This window comes from Lycium ferocissimum, chromosome 8, assembly GCF_029784015.1.
Source record: "Lycium ferocissimum isolate CSIRO_LF1 chromosome 8, AGI_CSIRO_Lferr_CH_V1, whole genome shotgun sequence".
Lineage (NCBI taxonomy): Eukaryota > Viridiplantae > Streptophyta > Magnoliopsida > Solanales > Solanaceae > Lycium > Lycium ferocissimum.
Window position 1 is genome coordinate 31,159,900 of NC_081349.1, and position 21,515 is coordinate 31,181,414.

At 35.5% G+C, this 21,515-nt stretch overlaps 2 protein-coding genes across 2 annotated transcripts; one reads left to right on the forward strand and one right to left on the reverse strand.

Annotated features, from left to right (window-relative positions):
* Positions 1 to 900: 900 nt before the first annotated feature.
* LOC132067990 (uncharacterized) lies at positions 901 to 8,336 on the forward strand. The gene is made up of 5 exons (XM_059461438.1): positions 901 to 1,109; positions 3,457 to 5,886; positions 6,874 to 7,289; positions 8,009 to 8,078; positions 8,214 to 8,336. Exons 2-5 carry the CDS (start codon positions 3,626 to 3,628, stop codon positions 8,275 to 8,277), a joined length of 2,811 nt encoding a protein of 936 aa, XP_059317421.1. The 5' UTR covers positions 901 to 1,109; positions 3,457 to 3,625; the 3' UTR covers positions 8,278 to 8,336.
* Positions 8,337 to 9,432: 1,096 nt separating this feature from the next.
* LOC132067991 (T-complex protein 1 subunit gamma) lies at positions 9,433 to 18,857 on the reverse strand. The gene is made up of 13 exons (XM_059461440.1): positions 18,602 to 18,857; positions 17,539 to 17,600; positions 16,476 to 16,548; positions 16,323 to 16,390; positions 16,030 to 16,099; positions 14,527 to 14,595; positions 14,379 to 14,450; positions 13,634 to 13,707; positions 11,602 to 12,264; positions 11,399 to 11,524; positions 11,196 to 11,300; positions 11,037 to 11,111; positions 9,433 to 9,881 (listed from the first exon to the last, which is right to left on the reverse strand). Exons 1-13 carry the CDS (start codon positions 18,624 to 18,626, stop codon positions 9,690 to 9,692), a joined length of 1,674 nt encoding a protein of 557 aa, XP_059317423.1. The 5' UTR covers positions 18,627 to 18,857; the 3' UTR covers positions 9,433 to 9,689.
* Positions 18,858 to 21,515: the final 2,658 nt, after the last annotated feature.

The following is a 21,515-nucleotide window of genomic DNA, read 5'->3' on the forward strand; positions in this document are numbered from 1 at the left end:
ATTGAGCTGGGATTCAAATCCACAATCTTGTTGTATTAGACGAAGAACAAAACTTAAAAGACTACCAATTTAAAGGGTAAAAGTTAAAGACCACCCCAAATGAAGGGCAATCCGTGCAAAAAAAAAAAAAATCACCAAAAAAAAAAGTGTGGTAGTCGAGGCATTGACATTTTTCCTTTTTTTCTCCGTTTTAGTGTCCAACTCCAAGGAAAACAATAATAAAAGGGAGAATAACACTAAAATTTTAATTTTAATTCTTTATAATATCTGATTGAGTTTGAAATGTGCATCTTTTATCCAATTATTCGTGTATATTTATAAATTTACAATAATTATTAATCGTTTCGTCACTTAATTTCTCACATGTTATGTTAAGTCTGTATTATTATTCCATAATTATATTGACAATAATATAGTTCTAAAAGTAGTTCAAATACAACATATATTTTACACAAATGGACTAAAAGCATAACTTTTGATTAATTGAAGTTCAAATGTGCGACATTTTTTTCCTTTTTAATCAGTCCAAAAAAAAATGACACTTTTCTATATCTAAAAATAATTTAACTCTAAAATTCTCATTTTACTCTTAATAAAAAGATTTCTAGTCACAAAAGCTTTTTTTAGCTTGTTTTAGACCATAAGATTCAAAAGTTTTTCTCTTTTTTTTTTTTTAAATTTTGTATCCGTCAAATACGGAGAGAGTATTATATTTAACAGTAATATAGTTCTAAAAAGAGTTTAAATTTTACATACTTCTTACCTAAAAGACTAAAAGCATGAATTTCAATTAATTTAAGGTTAAATATACTTAATATCATACTAAAATCATAATTTACCAAATAACGACAAAAACGCTAGTACTATATATCATCCGAATAATAAAATATCAATTTGATCATATTCTTCTTCCTCTTTCTCTTCTCTCTCTATTTTCTTCTCGCCGGAGATTCAATCGGAAAATTAACAAACCGTTTATGGATTGCCGGAGATTCCTTTCATCCGCCGTCTCCGCCGCCGTTAACAACCGATCTCCGATCTCTTTATTCACTCCTTGGATACGATATCTCCGGTTCAATTTTTCCTGATTTTTTCGTATTCCTAAGAAGGTATATTGACTAGTTTACCCTTGGATCATGCTTATATATGTTTACTGCAACTATTTTTCTTAAATTAAATTAGCTAAAAGGTTGGATTATTTACTGTTTAGGTTTAATAGCATTTTTAGTCCCTCAATTATTGATATAGTCTAACTTTGATCTTGTGATATCTGACTAAGCAAGTTTAACCTTCATATTGACTAGCTAACCCTTGGTTCAAGCTTATATACGTTTACTGCAACTATTTTTCTTAAATTAAATTAGCTAAAGGTTGGAGTTGTACTGTTTAGTCCCTCAATTATTGAGAAATTCTAATTTTGATCTTGTGATATCTGACTAAGTACGTTTAGCCTTCAATTAATTGAAGGTATATTGACTAGTTTACCCTTCATTCCTGCTTATACATGTTTTTTTTTTTCTTAAACTATTAGCTAAAGGTTGGATTATTTACTGCTTTATCAAAACAACAATATAAAGATTGGAGTTTTGCTGTTTCTGAATGGTATAAACGTTTTGTAATTTGTAAAAAAATTACTATTAATTTAGTGAAGATGATTTTTGTTGGGCATTGATCTTTGTAGCTTTTCTTAAATTTTAGCTAAAGGGTGGATTTTTACTGCTTAAAAAAATGGTTGGATTTTTACAGCTTCTGAGTGATACAAAGGTTTTGAAGTTGTTAAAAATTGTACTCCTAAATGTTACTAAAGGTGGATTATTGTAGGACGTTAACGTTTCCAACAGGATTATATCTTAGTTATAGTTGTCCTAAAATTTAGCTAAAGGTTGGATTTTTACTGTTTAGGTTTACTAGCATTTTTAGTCCCTCAATTATTGATATAGTCTAACTTTGATCTTTTGATATCTAACTAAGCACATTTAACCTTTTAATTGGAGGTATATTGACTAGTTAACCCTTGGTTCATGCTTATATATGTTGACTGCAACTATTTTTCTTAAATTAAATTAGTTAAAGGTTGGATTATTTACTTTTTAGGTTTAATAGCATTTTTAGTCCTTCAATTATTGATATAGTCTAACTTTGATCTTGTAAGCACGTTTAACCTTTTAATCGAAGGTATATTGACCAGTTTAGCCTTCATTGCTGCTACTGTAACTCTTTTTCTTAAATTGATTAGCTAAGGGTTGGATTATTTACTGTTTAGGTTTAATGGTATTTTTAGTCCGTCAATTATTGATAAATTCTAATTTTGATCTTTTGATATCTGACTAAGCACATTTAACCTTCAATTAATTGAAGTGAATTGAAGGTATATTGACTAGTTTACCCTTCATTCCTGCTTATATTTTTTTTTTTTTTCTTAAACTATTAGCTAAAGGTTGGATTATTTACTGCTTTATCAAAAGAACAATAGATAGATTGGAGTTTTGCTGTTTCTGAATGGTATATAGGTTTTGTAAATTGTAAAAAATTAGTAATAATTTAGTGAAGATGATTATAGTTGGGCATTGATCTTTGTAGCTTTTCTTAAATTTTAGCTAAAGGGTGGATTTTTACTGCTAAAAAAATGGTTGGATTTTACAAAGGTTTTGAAGTTGTTAAACATTATACTCCTAAATGTTACTAAAGGTGGATTATTGTAGGACGTTAAGGTTTCGAACAGGATTATACCTTAGTTATAGTTGTCCTAAAATTTAGCTAAAGTTTGGATTTTTAATGCTTTATCTCTAACCTCCAAAAAAAGAAAGAAAAGGCTGAATATTTTACTGCTGCCGAGGTTATAAAGTAGTTAAAAAAAATTAAAATTTTACTGAAGTTGATTATTTTAGGAGGTTAAGATTTCAAACAGGAATATATGTTAGTTGTAGTTTTCCTAAATTCTTAGCTAAAGTTAGGTTTTGCTGCTTCTGAATGCTGCAAAGGTTCTGAAAATATAGAAAGCCAATGTTTTTGCTGAGGTGATTGTTGCAGGAGATAAGCTTTATAAAGATGATTGGTTTTAACTTCTATGTATAAGTGCAAAGGTAAATACTGTACTGCTTTAAACTGAAATTTTTGTTCTTCGAGTGTGGCTGTAGAACTTACAGAACCAAAATAAAGTCTTAATGGGATTGAAGATCTAGAATTAATTTGTATAAAGATCGACTGAAAAAAGGTCGTAAGGGGAAGATTATGTTGGCAACCTATGCTTGTGGCCTTGTGGGTTGTGCAGGCTATTTGTTAAATTGGTCGAGGTGCGCATAAGCTAGCTGTTAAACCATAGAATTAAAAAGGGAAAAAATGTAGACCGAGTCTAGAATGAATTTGGACCCTTCAAAGTTAGACATTAATTTGTAACCAGCCTTATATTCTTGTATTAGCTTTTGTTTGTAATTTAAGTTTTAATTTTCTCTGCAGTTTAAACTCTTTCAGTAAAGCTATCATTTTTTCCCAAAACCCGGAGCCGGAATTTAAGCTTGAATTAAGGAGAAGTGGTGGTGTGGCGCTTAAAATAATTTAAGTGCTTTCTATCTCAACTTAAAGATGGCTGCTTCTACTGAGTGTGACAAGCCCTCTACATAAGAAAATGTCTGGGAGGAAGGCTAAGACTTCTGAGGTGTGTCAAAAGCTCAAGGAAATCCATCCATGGGCTGATGACACCTTGATTGTGGATGTCATGGCTGGCGTAAATGATTTCAGTACGGCCTTAACATTGTTGGAAGCAATGGTGTCTCCCGATAATGGATTTGATATTGACAAACCCTTGTCTGGTTGGGCTGCATTTGACCTTAATGAGAGACTGAAGCAACAAGATATTGAGCCAGAGCCTGAAAGAGAAACCTTCCCTCACTTATCCGTTCCTGCCACTTCATTAAGTGATCCATCTCAAAGCATTGGAGCAATGCTAGAGAAGCCTTTTTCATCCGTGCTGGTACCATCTGTAAGTTTTCCATCTTTACTGGCTAAGAAAGGGTCTGATGCAAATCTTATACAAGTTGGCAATTCTCGTCTCAGCCAGAGTGATGGTTTTATCAAAGAAAGAGATTTTCATGAGTTGTGTCAAAAGCTCAAGGAAATCCATCCATGGGCTGATGACACCTTGATTGTGGATGTCATGGCTGGCGTAAATGATTTCAGTACGGCCTTAACATTGTTGGAAGCAATGGTGTCTCCTGATAATGGATTTGATATTGACAAATCCTTGACTGGTTGGGCTGGATTTGACCTTAATGAGAGACTGAAGCAACAAGATATTGAGCCAGAGCCTGAAAGAGAAACCTTCCCTCACTTATCCATTCCTGCCACTTCATTAAGTGATCCATCTCAAAGCATTGGAGCAATGCTGGAGAAGCCTTTTCTATCCATGCTGGTACCATCTGTAAGTTCTCCATCTTTAATGGCTAATAAAGGGTCTGATGCAAATCTTATACAAGTTGGCAATTCTCGTCTCAGCCAGAGTGATGGTTTTATCAAAGAAAGAGATATTCATGAGGTGTGTCAAAAGCTTAAGGAAATCCATCCATGGGCTGATGACACCTTGATTGTGGATGTCATGGCTGATGTAAATGATTTCAGTACGGCCTTAACATTGTTGGAAGCAATGGTATCTCCTGATAATGGATTTGATATTGACAAATCCTTGACTGGTTGGGCTGCGTTTGACCTTAATGAGAGACTGAAGCAACAAGATATTGAGCCAGAGCCTGAAAGAGAAACCTTCCCTCACTTATCCGTTCCTGCCACTTCATTAAGTGATCCATCTCAAAGCATTGGAGCAATGCTGGAGAAGCCTTTTCCATCCATGCTGGTACCATCTGTAAGTTCTCCATCTTTAATGGCTAATAAAGGGTCTGATGCAAATCTTATACAAGTTGGCAATTCTCGTCTCAGCCAGAGTGATGGTTTTATCAAAGAAAGAGATTTTCATGAGGTGTGTCAAAAGCTTAAGGAAATCCATCCATGGGCTGATGACACCTTGATTGTGGATGTCATGGCTGATGTAAATGATTTCAGTACGGCCTTAACATTGTTGGAAGCAATGGTATCTCCTGATAATGGATTTGATATTGACAAATCCTTGACTGGTTGGGCTGCGTTTGACCTTAATGAGAGACTGAAGCAACAAGATATTGAGCCAGAGCCTGAAAGAGAAACCTTCCCTCACTTATCCGTTCCTGCCACTTCATTAAGTGATCCATCTCAAAGCATTGGAGCAATGCTGGAGAAGCCTTTTCCATCCATGCTGGTACCATCTGTAAGTTCTCCATCTTTAATGGCTAATAAAGGGTCTGATGCAAATCTTATACAAGTTGGCAATTCTCGTCTCAGCCAGAGTGATGGTTTTATCAAAGAAAGAGATATTCATGAGGTGTGTCAAAAACTTAAGGAAATCCATCCATGGGCTGATGACACCTTGATTGTGGATGTCATGGCTGATGTAAATGATTTCAGTACGGCCTTAACATTGTTGGAAGCAATGGTATCTCCTGATAATGGATTTGATATTGACAAATCCTTGACTCCAAAAGAAGCAGATACTCCCTCCATGCAAAAGCTTAGAGAAGTAGACACAGATACTGAAGGAGTGAAGTCTAGTAATAAGGATTCTTTTACGACCACCAGTAAATTTGCTGCTACAGACAGCATGAATCTAGACGAATTGAGCAATGCACTTGCTAAGTGTCTTCAGAGCAACAGTCGAGAACTAATAAGCAACTGTGTTTCTCATGAGAACAAACTTCATTTTGATGGAGCAGTGGGGAGTATGATGTTTGTACCGGTTGAGCCTGAGTGGGAAGAGGATGATATTTACTCGATCCATCGGAAGGACGCCATGAAGATGACAAGGTAGGTTTTACTTGTACTTGTCCATAGGCGTTTACCTTTTGAATGATAATATGATTGAATGGCTATTTCTTTGCTTCCGTGCTTTTTATTTCATTTAAGATTGCAAAGATAGTTTATACTGAAGACGAGGACAAAATATACTAGCAAAGGGTCAAGCATTGGCTGGGTTTTGTTCAGGCCAGTAACTTGATTGAGAAACCAAAATCATTATGATTTTCACCAAATGATTAAAACCCTGATTCAAAAATTTGAACCATGCCCCAATTTGAGGAGTCAAAAAGAGATAAGAAAACATCCGTGCCAGGAAAAAGAATTCCAATACCCTTTCCATCTACCCCTTCCTTTCTTTTACCGATAATCGGTATTAACTCCTTTTTCGAAGTAAATAGAGAAGTAGGAAAGATGGGATGCAGACAATTTAAAGCTAAAGCACAAGGATAGAGCAGAGTCTAAATCCTCCACTAATTAAATATCAAAGATCTCGTTCATCTATTGGTGCAGATACTTATTGGGGCAGCTAAGACTGGTGCATTAAGTGTGTTTTTCACGAAAGGGTGTTTAGTATCTTTTATTTTACATACGGGGGAGACAGTGGTAGTTGGTGAACGTTTCTTTTGTTCGTGATTTTTCTGTATTTCAAGTGATATTCCCTCTAAGATCCTCTGAACAAAAGATGTCTTCTCAAAGCTCTGCTAGGTTTGGTTCTTAAATAAAGATAATTAATTATATCTGGCCTACTTGGAGATGGCATATTTTAGTATGAAACATTGGGAGAATTTTAGAGGCCAGACAACTTCAACAGCAGATATCGACTTTTAAACAAAGTAAGTTATGCAACAGTATTGTGATGAAACAAACCATCTTCGTTCTTTGTTATATTATCATTGCAGCCGTAATTATTAGAAGTTACATGGTTTTGAACGTGTTAAGCTCTTATCCTGGTTATTATTAAATCGATTCTGAAATCCTCTTTTCTTCTATAAACAGGTCAGCAGCTCAACATTCTAAGGCTGCCAGTGAGGCCTATCGCAGAGGTGACCACGTATCTGCCCAACATTTTTCTCTGAAAGCCAAAGAAGAGCGGGTTGTTGCTAACAGGTTAAATTCCGAGGCAGCAAAGAAAATTTTGATTGCCCGCAACTGTAAGAATGATCAATGGACATTGGACTTGCATGGTCTTCATGCAACAGAGGCAGTTCAAGCCGTACAAGAACATTTGCAAAAGATCGAATCTCAGATGACACAGAATGGTGCTACCCATGTGAATCAAGTGAACTTATTCGAGTCTGCAGGCCGTATTGATGTGAACTTATTCGAGTCTGCAGGCCGTATTGATGTGGAGAATGAGAATAAAGTGTCCCTATTGAATAAGCAGCGACCAGCTTTCTTGGAGGTCATTACAGGTATATTCCTCTTGAAAAATGTTTCTTCAAGGATATGATACATCCTACAAGTCAAGATGTATTCACCAGCAATATGTCTTCAATGTGGTTGTAGATATAAGTTGAGCATGTTTGAACCTGTTCTTACTCACGGGCGGAGCCACCGCTATAGTTATTTGTTCGACAGAACCCAGTAGCTTTGACTTAAGACATATATTTGTGGTAAGATTCAATTTAATATGTATAAATAATTGACCCAGTAAGCAGAAAGTTGTATAATCCAGAACCCATAAATATCATGGATCCGCCTTTGTTCTTATATCTATGTGGATGTCTAGCTCTTCACCATTCTCTCTATTTATTTAGCTCTATGAATTCTGTAATCTGGAACCGTCATGAAAATGGTGCATTTTTGCTTTTAATAGGAAGACTGAGTAGCCTGCTGTGACTTTCTATGCTTGATAGTTGATACCTAATGAATCATATTCATGGAGCTCATTCTCTTACATGTTACCTGATCATAGCGTCATGCCTATAAATTATCTTATAATCCTTCCCTATAATAACACATAATTGTTTATATTTATCATACTTTCCAGTGTGGCATAACTTCTCATGGATCGTAGCTTGGTTTTTTAGTTTTTCAATTTGAGCCTCTTTTGTTACTAGTGCATCATGGATTGTCTCTTTGCTGTCCATTACCTGACTAGTGTGAAGTGTTGTTGTATGCAATTTCGCAGGTAGAGGTATTCATAGCCGGGGACAACCTGCCCTTCCAACGTTTATAAGAAGCTTTCTCATAGAGAACGGGTATTTTTCTCTTCCTTTTCGACATATAGGTCCTCGAAGTGCTGTTTATACGTATTTGCTAAGTCAACAGTTAGCAAATGCTCATTTTTTCCCCTGTCAATAAACTAAGTGAACGTTTAATATCATGTTCTGCAGATATCGTTATGAGGAGAGAAGGCCTGGGGTGATCACAGTTAGACCCAAGTTCCGACCACGATAAATACATTTATATGATATATTATCTATTCTATTAACTTTATTGAGAGATCTTGAGTCTTGAACTGTGTTTACCCCGAAAATAGGTAATAAGTTGAATTTGTAAGTGAGGTATAAGATATGTGAATACTTTAATCTATTTCGGTTAAAGAGGAATGTATATGCGGGTTTGTATATAATGACTTATATATATATATATATATATATATAAATCTATGTGTTAATGACTTGGATGAATATGTTAATATTATGGATTTGAGCTAAATATATATGTATATTTCGATGTTATATCGTGTATGGTTGAATCAAGTCAAACAACACTGCAATCTGGACCAAAATTAGAAAGAAAGAGAAAGAAAGAGAGAGCTTCAATATAAATTCTATTACAATGTTTTTGATCTGAAAAGCCAATCCTTAAAAGTAGGGAAATGCTTCCTATTTATAGTGTTTTTCTATGGGTCTTTCATACATCATAAAGACCTTTTAGAATAAAGAAAACCCTAATATGGATAAGGTTGGGTCGTACGGTCTGACACCCGTACGACTGGCAGTATTAGGTGGCAAAATGGTTTTCACACGTGGCAATTGAATAATTGATCGACTGGACCTGATCAAGCACTACTGATGCAATACCCTCGGTCTGAGCGCTTGTGCTTGTCTTCTTCCTTTTCTTGGTCCCCGGTTTCATCGGCTAAGCATTAATCCGGTTTTTACCGTATACAAACTGGTCAAAGACCAAAATCGTGCTGTGATCATTTGTATATCCTATTGAATAAATTCATGGCCTAACATTAGTGTACTACAAACTTCAATTATATGTTTGATCACTCGTGGACACAACTATTAAAGTTTTATCCTCTTTCAAATTGTCAGTCAAATAAGTAAAAGTTGAAACTGTATTTGGACAAGAATTTCACTTAAAAGTAAAGCTTAAATAGTTGTGAATGAAATCATTATTTCTTCTGAAATACTCTTTGAACAATTTTTTTAATATATCACCAGTACTTCAAATACTAATGTTCAGTATTTGGAAATAATGAACTCAGCATTTGCTTCCATAGAAGCAGCCCAGTTGAATGATTTTGCCCTACATGATTTAATAACCACCACTTAGAGCGTCGTTCTTCAAGATCAAAATTAATTAATAGAACCTCAAAACTGAAGAAAAATCGATTTCAAATAAACACGAATATTGACAACCAACAACTGCCACTAGTCAAAACAGCAGAAGTTACATGTCAAGCACAAAAATTTCGAACAATCCTAGTTAAAACAGCAGATGTTACACGTCAAGCACAAAAAATTCGAATGTCAGGGGTAGCATCTACTAAAGTCCTATTAGATGACAAAACTTCAAATGTTTTCAGCCGCAGTCTGAATTTCCAAAGCATTCCAGTGCAGCATGGGGTGTCATGTTCATTCTGGAATTAGCTGATCATTGTCTGCATCGCCTTCTTCATCGATTTTTGGTTTTGATGGACCTTGACCTGCTCCAGGGGCCTGCTTCTTCTTTATTCCACTCACAATATCATCAATTCTCAGAAGTAAGCAAGCAGCTTCAATGGCAGTTTTAAAAGCCTGTGCTTTTACTGCATAGGCATCCCATATCTGGATATCAAAGTTTGTCGAATTAGTATAAGAACCTAAATTTTATTACTCATAATTCTGCAGAATTGACAGCAATAAAAATTTATACTAACATAATGAAGAGCAAGGTGGTTTAGTGACTCAATTATAAAGCCTATTACAAAAGCACTCTCTTTTTAAAGTTAATCTCTTACTCCTCGGTTTCAATTTGTTTGTGTTACTTTTCATTTTAGTCTGCTTTAAAAAGAATGCTCTTTCCTAATTTGGGAACTCTTTAATTTCAACATCCCACATGGCATGTTTAAGACCACAAGATTAAAGGGCATTCTGTCCTGTTATACATAACTTTAGTTCAACACCAAATTCAAAAGCTGCCTTTACTTTCTTGAACCCCATGCCCACCCAAACTAATAGCCTGTTTGGCCAAGCTTATTTTTCCCCCAAAAGTACTTATTTTTATAATAAGTGCTTATTATAAGAAAGTGAGGTGTTTGGCCAAGCTTTTGGGTAAAAATAAGTGCTTTTGGGGAGTAGCAGAAACAGTTTTTTAGAAGCTAAAAAAATAGCTTTTGCCCAGAGTGCTTCTTGAAAGTACTTTTGAGAAGAATACACTTAGAGCCCGTTTGGATTGGCTTATATGCTGCTAAAAACAGCTTATGAGCTGTTTTCAGCTTTTTTGTTTGGCTGGCCAGCATAAAGCCATTTTATGCTTAAAATGAGCCCAAAAAAATAATTGAGCCCGTTTGGCTTAACTTATCTAAAGCAGCTTATAAGCTGTGCTGCTTTTTTTAAGCCCATCCAAACAGGCTCTTAGAAGCACTTTTTAAAAGCATGGCCAAACACTAATTGCTGCTTAAAAGTACTTTTTAAATTAATTGGCCAAACACACACTGCTTTTAGCCAACAGTACGTACTTTTGAAAAAAAACACTTTTTAAAATAAGCTGAATTTAGAAGCTTGGCCAAACAGGCTATAAGACATACAGATTGAAACGGAGGAATTTCTATCTCACTATCCGATAATTTTTTAGAACCAAACATATATTTACTCTTCATTCACCTAACAAAATCTAATTTTACAAACTTTTACACATACAAATGTGTACCCCAAAGTTCCCTGTCTAGTTCTTATGTGAGCAGGAGGTTGGAGTATATGAGGAAGAACTTAATATCATACCTTTCGCTCTTTCATGTCAGCAATCTCACCGGTGTTTCCGTCTATGCCTATCCATGCATTCTCACCGTTTGCATGCTATATGTATACGAAAAGAATTAGATGAAGAACACAAATATCTACTAAGGCAGCATATCCACCTCAAAAATGTAAAATTTGCACCTTTCCTTGAAGAGCGGTCATAGTACGAATCACATTCACACCACAGTTCTGAGCTAATGTTCGTGGTATAGCTTCAAAAGCAATTGCGGCAGCTTCATAAGGCCACTGCATATATGACAATGGAAGGATGAAAATTTTAGCATCCGTTTGCTCTTTTCAATTTCTACAAAGAGAATAGCACTAACTTGAAGCACACGACTTACCTTTTCTATGCCTTCAACAGATGAACTTTTCTGCTTTAACATGGCAGATACAGTTAACTCTGTGGCACCACCACCGGGGACCAGTTTAGGACACTTGATGATGTTTCTAGCGACAGACATGGCATCCTGCAAAAGCATATGGAACAGCTCAAAATAGTTTGATTTATAAAGATCCTGTTAAACCTGTGGAGTGGAGAAAATACCTGTAGATTTCTTTCTACTTCATTCAGTAGATCTTTGCTCGCACCCCTTAATAGTATAGTACATGCTTTGGGATCCTTGCAATCAACAATGAAAGTAAAGAATTCATCCCCGATTTTTTTCACCTCAAACAGACCAGCACCAGTACCAACATCAGATTCTTGCAACTCATCAGGTCTATTAACAATAACTGCCCCACATGCCTTGGCAATTCTGTTATTGTCTGTCTTCCTTAGCCTTCTGATTGCACTGACACCAGCCTTGCTCAGATAATGGCATGCCAGATCGCTAAGCCCCTTTTCAGTAATAACCACGTCTGGTTTGAACTTGAGTATCTGTGCACACATGTTCTCAATGTACTCTTCTTCCATTTTCAAGAGGACAGTCCAATCCTCCTCTCTAAGGAGCTCTGCATTGGTTTGGTTCTCGCCTTTCTTGTACTCTAAAGGACTATCAAGAAGAATGATGCGAGGGTTTACGATCTTTCTCCTCATTTTGCCAGGGGCAACTATGTCTTTGTTCATCATTACTCCTTTAAGCACCACAGAGTCTTCCAACTGCCCACCGGGAATCTTCTCAACCTTGATGTACTTCTTGATGTCCACCTCGCGCAACCCTTGGCCGAGTTCCACGCCAACCATTCGTGTGGCATCAATTGACAAATCCTGAGATAATAAAGATCAGATGATCAACATTAAATACATGACCTGTTCAATCCTATTGCAGTAAAGGACTTCTTGAAGGGAAGACTTCTTCAATCAGAAATCCGACTATCTCTCATCAATATATTAATCAACTATGACCAGTGAAAACTTGATCTATTGGTTATCAAACCAATGTGGAGGTGCTGGAACCAAGAGATCTGAGGTTCAATTTCCATCACATTATGTCCCTCCATAAAATATGTATACACAAAATACGTCAACTATGTCTCAGTTCCAAAAATATCTCAATCAAATCACCAAAAGTAACTTCTAAAATCATTATAATAGCACGCTATGGAGAGGAAAACAAACAATATATCTATATAACTATAAGAAACATTAGTAGTCAGCTAGTCTTTTTGTTTGAATAAGTTAGTACTCAGCCAGTATTAATGATAAAAAAATTAGCAGTCAACTAGTCATGCATGTGTTTCTTCTTGATCTTCAAACAATTAATTCTTTAATGTGGGGTAAAAGAACTCAGCATAACTATGATATTAATAGTCAAGGAGTCATATATGCATGTCTTCCTCCTTGATGTTCAACCCATGGTTTCTTTTCATGTAGGGAAATATAACTCGAGAAAGATATCTACGGTTGTAGGTTGTAGTACATACATACCTTCAACAAGAAGCTTTCTATACAAAATTAAGAAACAATACTAAGCCCGTTTGGCCATAAGAATTATTCACTTTATTCCGGAAATTTTTTTCACTTTTTCCCGGAATCAGCGTTTGGCCATGAGAATTCCGAATACAACTTCAAGTTGTATTCCAGAATACCTAAAACTCAAAAAACTTGTTTTTCAAAAAAAAATTCACTTTTTTACAACTACATTTCACCAAAAGCTACAATTTCACAAAACTATGGCCAAACACAACTCCAACTCCAAAATTCCAAAAAACAGTGAAATTTTTTTTGGTATCTATGAATAAACGGGGCCTAAGTTAAACAAATATTTTTTTAGCATTTGCAAGGCTTTAGTTGATTGAAGAAAACTGAGAGCACACTACTGCATTGTTTCATTGCTAGGAAATAGTGCAGAACTAAGCTTTCTTGATTTTTTTTTTTTTTTAGATGGTAACAGTATACTTCCTCTCTTGAATTGCAACGATAAACTTTATGAAAGAAAATCCCTAGGTCAGCAGAAAAGAGACTTTCTTCCAAAGATAGTCAGAGATATATGGAAACAGCTGTAAAACAAGTATATATGGACATTTCGCTCCAAATACCTACCTACCTCCAGATGAAAGTTTTTCAATTCATTTCTTCATAACCTTTTTTCTGGGCTGGGGGGTTGGGGTATAAGAAATAAATTACTATTACTTACTGCAATTAAATCCCCAAATTGACTAGTAAATTTTGTGCCGATGCAACTCTTCACCAGCCCCAACATTGTTTCACCTGCCACAGTTAGCAATTATTTTGAGTAATAATGCATATTACAGAACATTTAGAAAACTTATATATGAGCTACAATGCATAAAATCTACTCCTGGAAAATATCAGCACGAAGAATTTTAACTTGCAAAAGAGCAGGAAACAACGAGAAAATCAAAATCCAAGATAAGGAGGATTAAGTTAAACGAACCGCACAAAAGGCTGATCTTAAAAGTCCCCAGAAATTTGATCATCCAACATAAAAGTAAAGCTTGTCCGGAGATGAGATTATCATACTCCAGTGCTCTTTAATTAGTAAGTGTGTAACTTCCACATACTCAATTCAATGTTAGTAACAAAAAGCTATTTCAAGAATTTATTTGAATAATGTTGTTTCTCTCCTTACGGTCCCATTTCTAGACCTAGCAATCCCAGCATCCATACCAAATCAAGTTCTCTTTGGCACTAAAAAGACATAGCAAATTCAACTAATTTCTTTTTTCCGTCCTGAAACCCAAAAGCAGCTCATCATGGGGCAAAAATGAGAAATTACAGAAGATCTAGAAAAGACATCCAAAAAATTTAGCAGTCTTGTATTTATCTAATCCATTTGGGTATGGAACTACTACAATATAGAAGTATTCACAGTGAAGTTATGAAAATATAAGGAAATGTAAGAAGCAATGGGAACTTACGATTTTCAATGTCAATTGTCATTGCAATTTTGTCAAGCACAGCAATAGCATCCTCGAGAGCTTTAGCATAAGCTGGTCACAAGAGTAAATGTATTAATCTCAGAGAACTTGGGCTGAAGGATATAAAACCTTAAGGATCATCTGTTACCTCGACATATTACAGTAGGATGATACTTTTTGTCAATAAAAGCTTCCGCAACATGGAGCATCTCACCAGCTTCAAGAATATAGATAACATAATCAATATTGTAAAAAGAGTAGGCAGCTGCCACCATAGATATTTTTGATACACTTCCCACCATGTGCCAGAATTTAACTCTGTTTTATTAATTCAAAATTAATTCACGAAAAAATAATTTTAAAATAAATTAATGGTCCAATTTTCTTCTCCCATTGCCTTGAATGCTCTTCTGTTTCTCTCACGCCAAGTAGGGCCGTTATTATCTGGTTTAAACTGCAATTACAGCTTGTACTATTCCAGTTCAGTCAATCGGGCTAATTGTTTACAGAACATGCACTGCTTGAGGCTTTAGAAAAGAGTTTTAGAAGAGAACATACTGATGTACTTCGTCGAATTTCCCATCAGGTTGTTTGGCAGATCTAGAAAGAAAGCAAAGGAAGAAACTCTGTAGTGAATTCTCCCAGAACACCTCTTTCAAAGTGGGCAGTGCCAATCATATCAAGTTTTGGAAAGAGAAATAGTTAGAGGGACCATCCTAACAATGACCTTCCAAGCCTTTACCAGTTAGCCGATGATCAAGACTCCGGCATCTCTCAGAATTGGCAAGACAACTCTTGGGAGGTTCATTTCAGGAGGAACATTCAGGATTGTGAACTACCAAATCTGCTGAATCTACATGCTATATTGAAGGGCTATTCAGTCAGGGAAGATAGAGGGGGAGCCTTTGGAGCAACGGTGAAGTTGTCTCTGTGTGACCTATTTCTCTGTGTGACCTATATGTCACAGGCTCTAGCTGTGGAAGCAAGTTACTCTCCCTTGTGCTCCCGCAATGAGAGTACTGGATGGCCTTGGAAGCATATCTAGAAAACAAAACTACCTACAAAGATCATAAACTCCAAAGATGGTCTCTCAACTGTAGGAGCAAGTTACTCTCCCTTGTGCTCCCGCAATGAGGGTACTGCTAGATGGCCTTGGAAGCATATCTAGAAAACAAAACTACCTACAAAGATCATTTGTTTCGGCTGGATAGCCTTAAAACTGAAGTTTGATTAACCCAGAATAACCTTAGCAGAAGAAACATCCAGATTGTCAATAGATATTTCATGTGCCTACAGCAGCACCGCCTCCCCTCCTCCTACACTGTCCAGTTGTTACAGATAGGAGCTGCGTAAAATGTTTGCTATCGATCTGAATGAATCTGGTGGCTTATCTATAAAGAATTTAGGCAAACTGAAACTTAAGATTGCTGAAACCACCAATTGTACAACCCCTCAAACAATTAACAGTTGGATAATATGAATCAATTGATTAGGCTTTACATAAATAACCGTTAGATACCTAACAAATATTTTTTTTTGATAATGAACAGTTAGATACCCCATATAAAGAGGTGAGTGTGTAATGAGTTGCATGACAATGATTTAACTGATAAAACCAACCACCTAAATGACAGAGTTAATAGAGCCATACCAAGGACAATGACTGATGTTGTTCCATCTCCTACCTCTTCGTCTTGGGTGCGGCTTAGTTCAATCATTGACTGCAGCAGCAGAAAGATGTAACCAATATGAAAGCTTAAACAAGAAAGCAAGCACGCAACAACGTGACCACAAACATATTCCTTAGTAGGCATGTAATAAAAGATTAAGACAACCAAAACAAAAATCCATGAACCAAACAACGAACACACACACACTCATACGTGTAGAGGTCGGCAGGTGGAGAGGGACAGAGAGAGAGAGAGAGAGAGATAAAGCATATACCTTTGCTGCAGGGTGAGCAAGATCTAGCTCACGGAGAATTGCATTTCCATCATTGGTTACTACAATTCCTGTAATTATTCAATAATATTCATGTCTCACACCAAAATTACCAAGTAAGAGGACATGCCCATGACATGTGTACAAATTTTTTACCTCCAGAAGCATCGAGGAGCATTTTTAACATGGATCGTGGACCCAAAGTAGTGCGGATAATGTCAGCAACAGCCTGGCAGCAAAACGAAACATAAGAGAACTTACGTACGTACTAACACGAGCAGTGAAAACAATTATAAACTCTGAGAAAATATACAAATATATAATTCCCTCGTTCCCACTTTAATTTTTTATGATGGTAGTGTCCAGGCCAGCTTGCGCGCACCTCGACTATTCCACCAAGTACCCGCTACCTCCCACCAACACAGGTACCGAGTAACTTTGGCCACCAAAGATTGGTAGATGGTGAGAAACCACTTGTAAGATTTGAAACTGAAGAGGGATACAAATCCCTTGTTTCCCCAATGTATTCTTTACTAATTTTTATTTTTATTTTCCATGCAGTTTGTTGTTTTAAGTTGGAAGCAGCAACTCAAAGAAATGCCTAGAAAATAGACTAGCCTCCTAAAACTTCAAGAACACCCAAAATACGGCTAAGAATTCTACAATATCTCATTCATTCCTGTATAGTGTTGATACTGCCCTAGGAAAATTATCAATACCAAAGCTTTTGAGGATTGCTTAGTCAACATAATGAGAAAAAGAAGGACCCTATATAACACACATTCAACTCAGTAAATTCCACTTTTAGGAACACCTGTCAACATGCATTTTAGTGCAACCTGCGTAGATTTGTACAAGATAACCACATTACGCACGTTGACTGATGAAGCCACAACAAATAAATGAAAGAAGAATATCAGCAAGTAATTAGCCAAGTCAAATCCAAGTCAGCATGGTTGAATAAGCAAGTGAAGTATCCTTAAAATGCATGACAAGAACTCAAACTAGTTGGAAACAGAAACATAGCAATTTCAAAGGACCAACAATTTCTTCCTTCATTAAATTTCACAAGAAGGAACATCACTCTTTACATTAGACAAACCATTTTAACGGCTAGTAAAAACCAGGTATATCAGCAAACACATCAAACAATACAAATTCTTTTTGTGTTTACTTATTCTAATAAATAGACAGAGAAGAAATGGGCAAATAAGCACACCTTTGCAGCTTGGATATTCGCCCGCTGTACCTTGCCACCTTGCTCTCGCTTCATAGAATCCTCTGCTCAATAGAACCATTGTAAGAAAACAACGAAACTAAAACATTAACATAAAAGCTCAAAACCTTAGCAAACACTACATTCTCAGAGACCCTTTAGAGGCATCTTACATTCTTACTCAGCCCATGTCTAAAAAATCAATCTTGCACTAAAAGACCTAGCTTTTAGGAGGAGGACATAGGTCCTAGAAAATAAAGCATTGACAAGAAATCACAAAACCAGAGCAAACGCTACATCCTCAAAGACCCCTTGGAGGCATCTTATATTCTTACTCAACCCATGACTAAAAAATAAATCTTGCACTAAAAGACCTAGCTTTTAGGAGGACATTGGTCCTAGAAAATAAAGCATTGAAAGGAAATCACAAAACCATAGCAAACACTACATCCTCAAAGACCCTTTGGAAGCATCTTACATTCTTACTCAACCCAACAACAACATACCCAGTGAAATCCCACAATGTGGGGTCTGTGGAGGGTAAAATGTATGCAGACCTTACCCCTATCTCGGAATATAGGGAGGCTGTTTCCGAAAGACCCTCGGCTCAAGAGAACATTCTTACTCAACCCATGACTAAAAAATCAATCTTGCACAAAAAGACCTAGCTTTTTCGGAGGAAAAAATCGTGTCAATCAAACAATCAATTAGTTCAATCCAAACATGTCGGGGTCGGCTAAATATATATATTCTAACTATGAATTCTCCACATAAATTCCAATCCACTCAACCAAATGGATCAATCTATCAATCAACTACACCTCAAACCCTAACCTTTTCGGATCTCACTACATTAACCATCAAAATCCATTTCACCCCATTTAACATAAAACGAAGAAAAGGGTATACATAAATTACATTAAAATGAAAAACTATGCCTCAAACCCTAACTATTTCGGATCCCAATACATTAACCATCAAAATCCATGAAAAACAACGAAATGGGTATACATAAAATACAAGAAAATGTGAAAACAACCAACCAAAAAAAAAAAAAAATACTTACGCATAACAACAACTGGGGCATGCATCTTGTTGATTTAAAATAGAAAACTAATGATTTTTTTTTTCTATTTGGGGTTTGCTAAAGGGGGCTAGGTTAAGAAGGAACACTATAGTATGATGATCAAATATTAGAGATTTCAGTTTTTTTATTTTTTCATTCAAGAATGAACACTCTCTATTTGAACTTGTAGAAAACCCTTGAAGGGTTTTGGGTGATTATCAAGTGTGTCGCTGTCTACGTGTTTATCCTGAGTACCCAGTGATATTTTGTCACTTGGGTTTTTATACTTGCGGTGTAAACTAAAAAGCCTTTTTAAAAGACAAAGCCCATTACCGTCAAGTTTTTGCGCGGATTGTCCTTCGTATGGACTGGTTTTTAATTTTTGTCCTTAATTACTGGTCTTTAATTTTTGCTCTTACTTCTCATTTAGGCCCCATTTGTCCATAGAAATAAAAAAATAAAAATAAAAAATCACATTTGTTGAAATTTTAGAGTTGGAGTTGGAGTTAGAGTTGTGTTTAGTCATAGTTTTTGAAATTGTAGTTTTTGGTGAAATGTAGTTATAAAAAAGTGAAAAATTTTGAAAAATAAGTTTTTTGAGTTTTTGATATTCTGGTATACAACTTCAAGTTGTATTCGGAATTCTTATGGCCAAACGCTGAAAAGTGAAAAAAGTGAAAAAAAAAATCTGGAATAAAGTGAATAATTCTTATGGTCAAACGCCTACTTAATAAAAATATGTGGACCAACAAATCTTTATTCGCTGATATACGAAATTAGAGATTTTGAATTCAAACTCAGTAGAGCTTAAAAAAAAAAACGCAAGGCAAGATTTTATAGAAACTATGTCTATTCGGGCAAAGTTATCTATAAACTATGCCTTGTCTAGCATAGTTCTGTAGAAATTAAGTTATCCTATAGAACTATGCCGGAAAAGGCATAATTTCTATGTACCTTTGCCCGAAAAAACATAATTTTTATAAAACATTGCCTTGCAATTTTATTTTATTTTTGATCTGCTAGAGTTCGAACCCAAAATATCACGAATTTTTTCGATCACTTTTTTATTACTTAAAAGTGTCGAAGGACAAAAATTAAAGACCAACAATTTGAGAGACAAAAATTAAAGACCGCCCCAAGACGGGGGCAATCGTGCGAATTGCCACGTTACCATTAGCACAAGATTATAAGTGTCGACAAGAAATTGCACGGTTTGTCCTAAAATGGGTTGGTCTTTAATTTTTTACCTTCAAAATTGAATGTATGCCCAATGGGCATAAAATTTAAGGGCGGGGACATAACTTCTGAAATATTATAATATAAAAATATAAATTTATACCGAATGAGGAAATTAGTTGTCTTGAGGAGAAAAAACTAAAGACCATCACAAAATGGGGACAAAAGTGCAAATGACATTTGGTTATACTACGGTGTAAAATGAAAAGTCTAGACAAAGTCCATTACCATTAGCACAAGATTATACTAATCTACTCTAATTAGGAGTTTTTTTTTTCCTTGTCAAAATTGATTTGAAATGTTTTACTTGATCTGAAGGTTTACCGGAAATAGTTTCTCTACCATCACAAGACAGGAATAAGATTTTTGTACACACCATTCTCCCAAATTCCACTTGTAAAATTACACTGAGTATGTTGTTCTTGTTCCAATAATTAAGAAATAAAATATAAATAAGAGATATATGCTATGTGTTTATTGATTTGGTACAAAATTTATTGCAAAAATAAATGTGTTCCCCTAGATCTTCAAAATTTTCCATGTTATTAGTGATATTGAATTGTATTTCCACTTTTTCCTTTTTTGTTTGACAATCATTTTTTATGAAAATTCTTAAGGGCCGTAATAATGATCACCTTCTTTAAAATTCAAGGGAAAATTAGATCAATGTTATAATTGTATAGTATATTTGACTCTAACTGTTAATAAAAGGTAAATTTGATCATTTCACAAAGTTTAACGGCATATTGGCCATTTTCTCATGTAGGTAGTGCTATTCTTTTTTTTCTCGGGAAAAGGTTTAAATTGCCTCCTGAACTTTGCAAATTGATCTATATTTGCCCTCTGTTAATAGTTGGGTCAGATCTACCGACAAAGGACTATATTTTGCCCTTATTCACTAGTGACAAAGGCTTTTCAACACGTGAACCTTTTCACGATTGAAAATGTTCAAATTTGCCTTCAAATTATAAATAATGGTCTAGGGTGGCCTCTAAATTTTGTGAAATGGTTCATATTCCACTTTCTCAATTTTTGTCCTTATCCCTCCAAATCGACTATTACCACGACAATTGGTTCTCTTTGCTATAAAACATACCACCTAAAAATCATCGCTACTCCACCATTTCACCGCCACAATACTCAAATAAAGAATAAATGAAAATTTCACACAGAAATCACTTTATTTAGGTAGTTTCTCTCTCACCTTCATCTTTATCATTTTACTTTATATAAAAGACCACCTTAGCCCTTATAACCCTGTCTTGATCACTAGGATGCTGCTACACATAATTTAGGAGCTTAATATGTGTGCCTGAATTTGTTTTAGTGTTAAAAAGTTGATATAGAGTTTGGCATCGTTATTGATCGTTTAAGAAGGATTGTTGATATGAATTTATGTCAATTGAGTCTTGACATAAGTGAGAACTTAATCTGGTGATGTGTGATCATTGTTTAAGTTCTATTTGTGATGATTTGAGGCATGCGGGTGGTTAATTTAAGCTTGGGGATTGAGACGTGGTTGTTGGAGTTTTTTTAGTGCTTAAGAAGATGGTATTGTTTCTGCCGTAATAACAATATGGTTATTCAAAGGTCAAGCACAAATTTGGATCCATTCACATAGTTAAGGCTAGTTTTGATCATTTTCAATTGTAAGAAAATCTCACATATTGGAAGCCTT

Bases quoted from the DNA above. Each gene is read 5' to 3' on its own strand.
- LOC132067990 (XM_059461438.1), top strand. From the start codon at position 3,626: ATGTCTGGGAGGAAGGCTAAGACTTCTGAGGTGTGTCAAAAGCTCAAG. The intron at 7,290-8,008 runs GTATATTCCTCT...GCAATTTCGCAG, and splicing joins TTTCTTGGAGGTCATTACAG to GTAGAGGTATTCATAGCCGG. The intron at 8,079-8,213 runs GTATTTTTCTCT...CATGTTCTGCAG, and splicing joins AGCTTTCTCATAGAGAACGG to ATATCGTTATGAGGAGAGAA.
- LOC132067991 (XM_059461440.1), bottom strand. From the start codon at position 18,626: ATGCATGCCCCAGTTGTTGTTATGC. The intron at 16,549-17,538 runs GTGTGCTTATTT...TTTTGCTGCCAG, and splicing joins CGAATATCCAAGCTGCAAAG to GCTGTTGCTGACATTATCCG. The intron at 14,451-14,526 runs GTAACAGATGAT...TCTTGTGACCAG, and splicing joins TCCTACTGTAATATGTCGAG to CTTATGCTAAAGCTCTCGAG.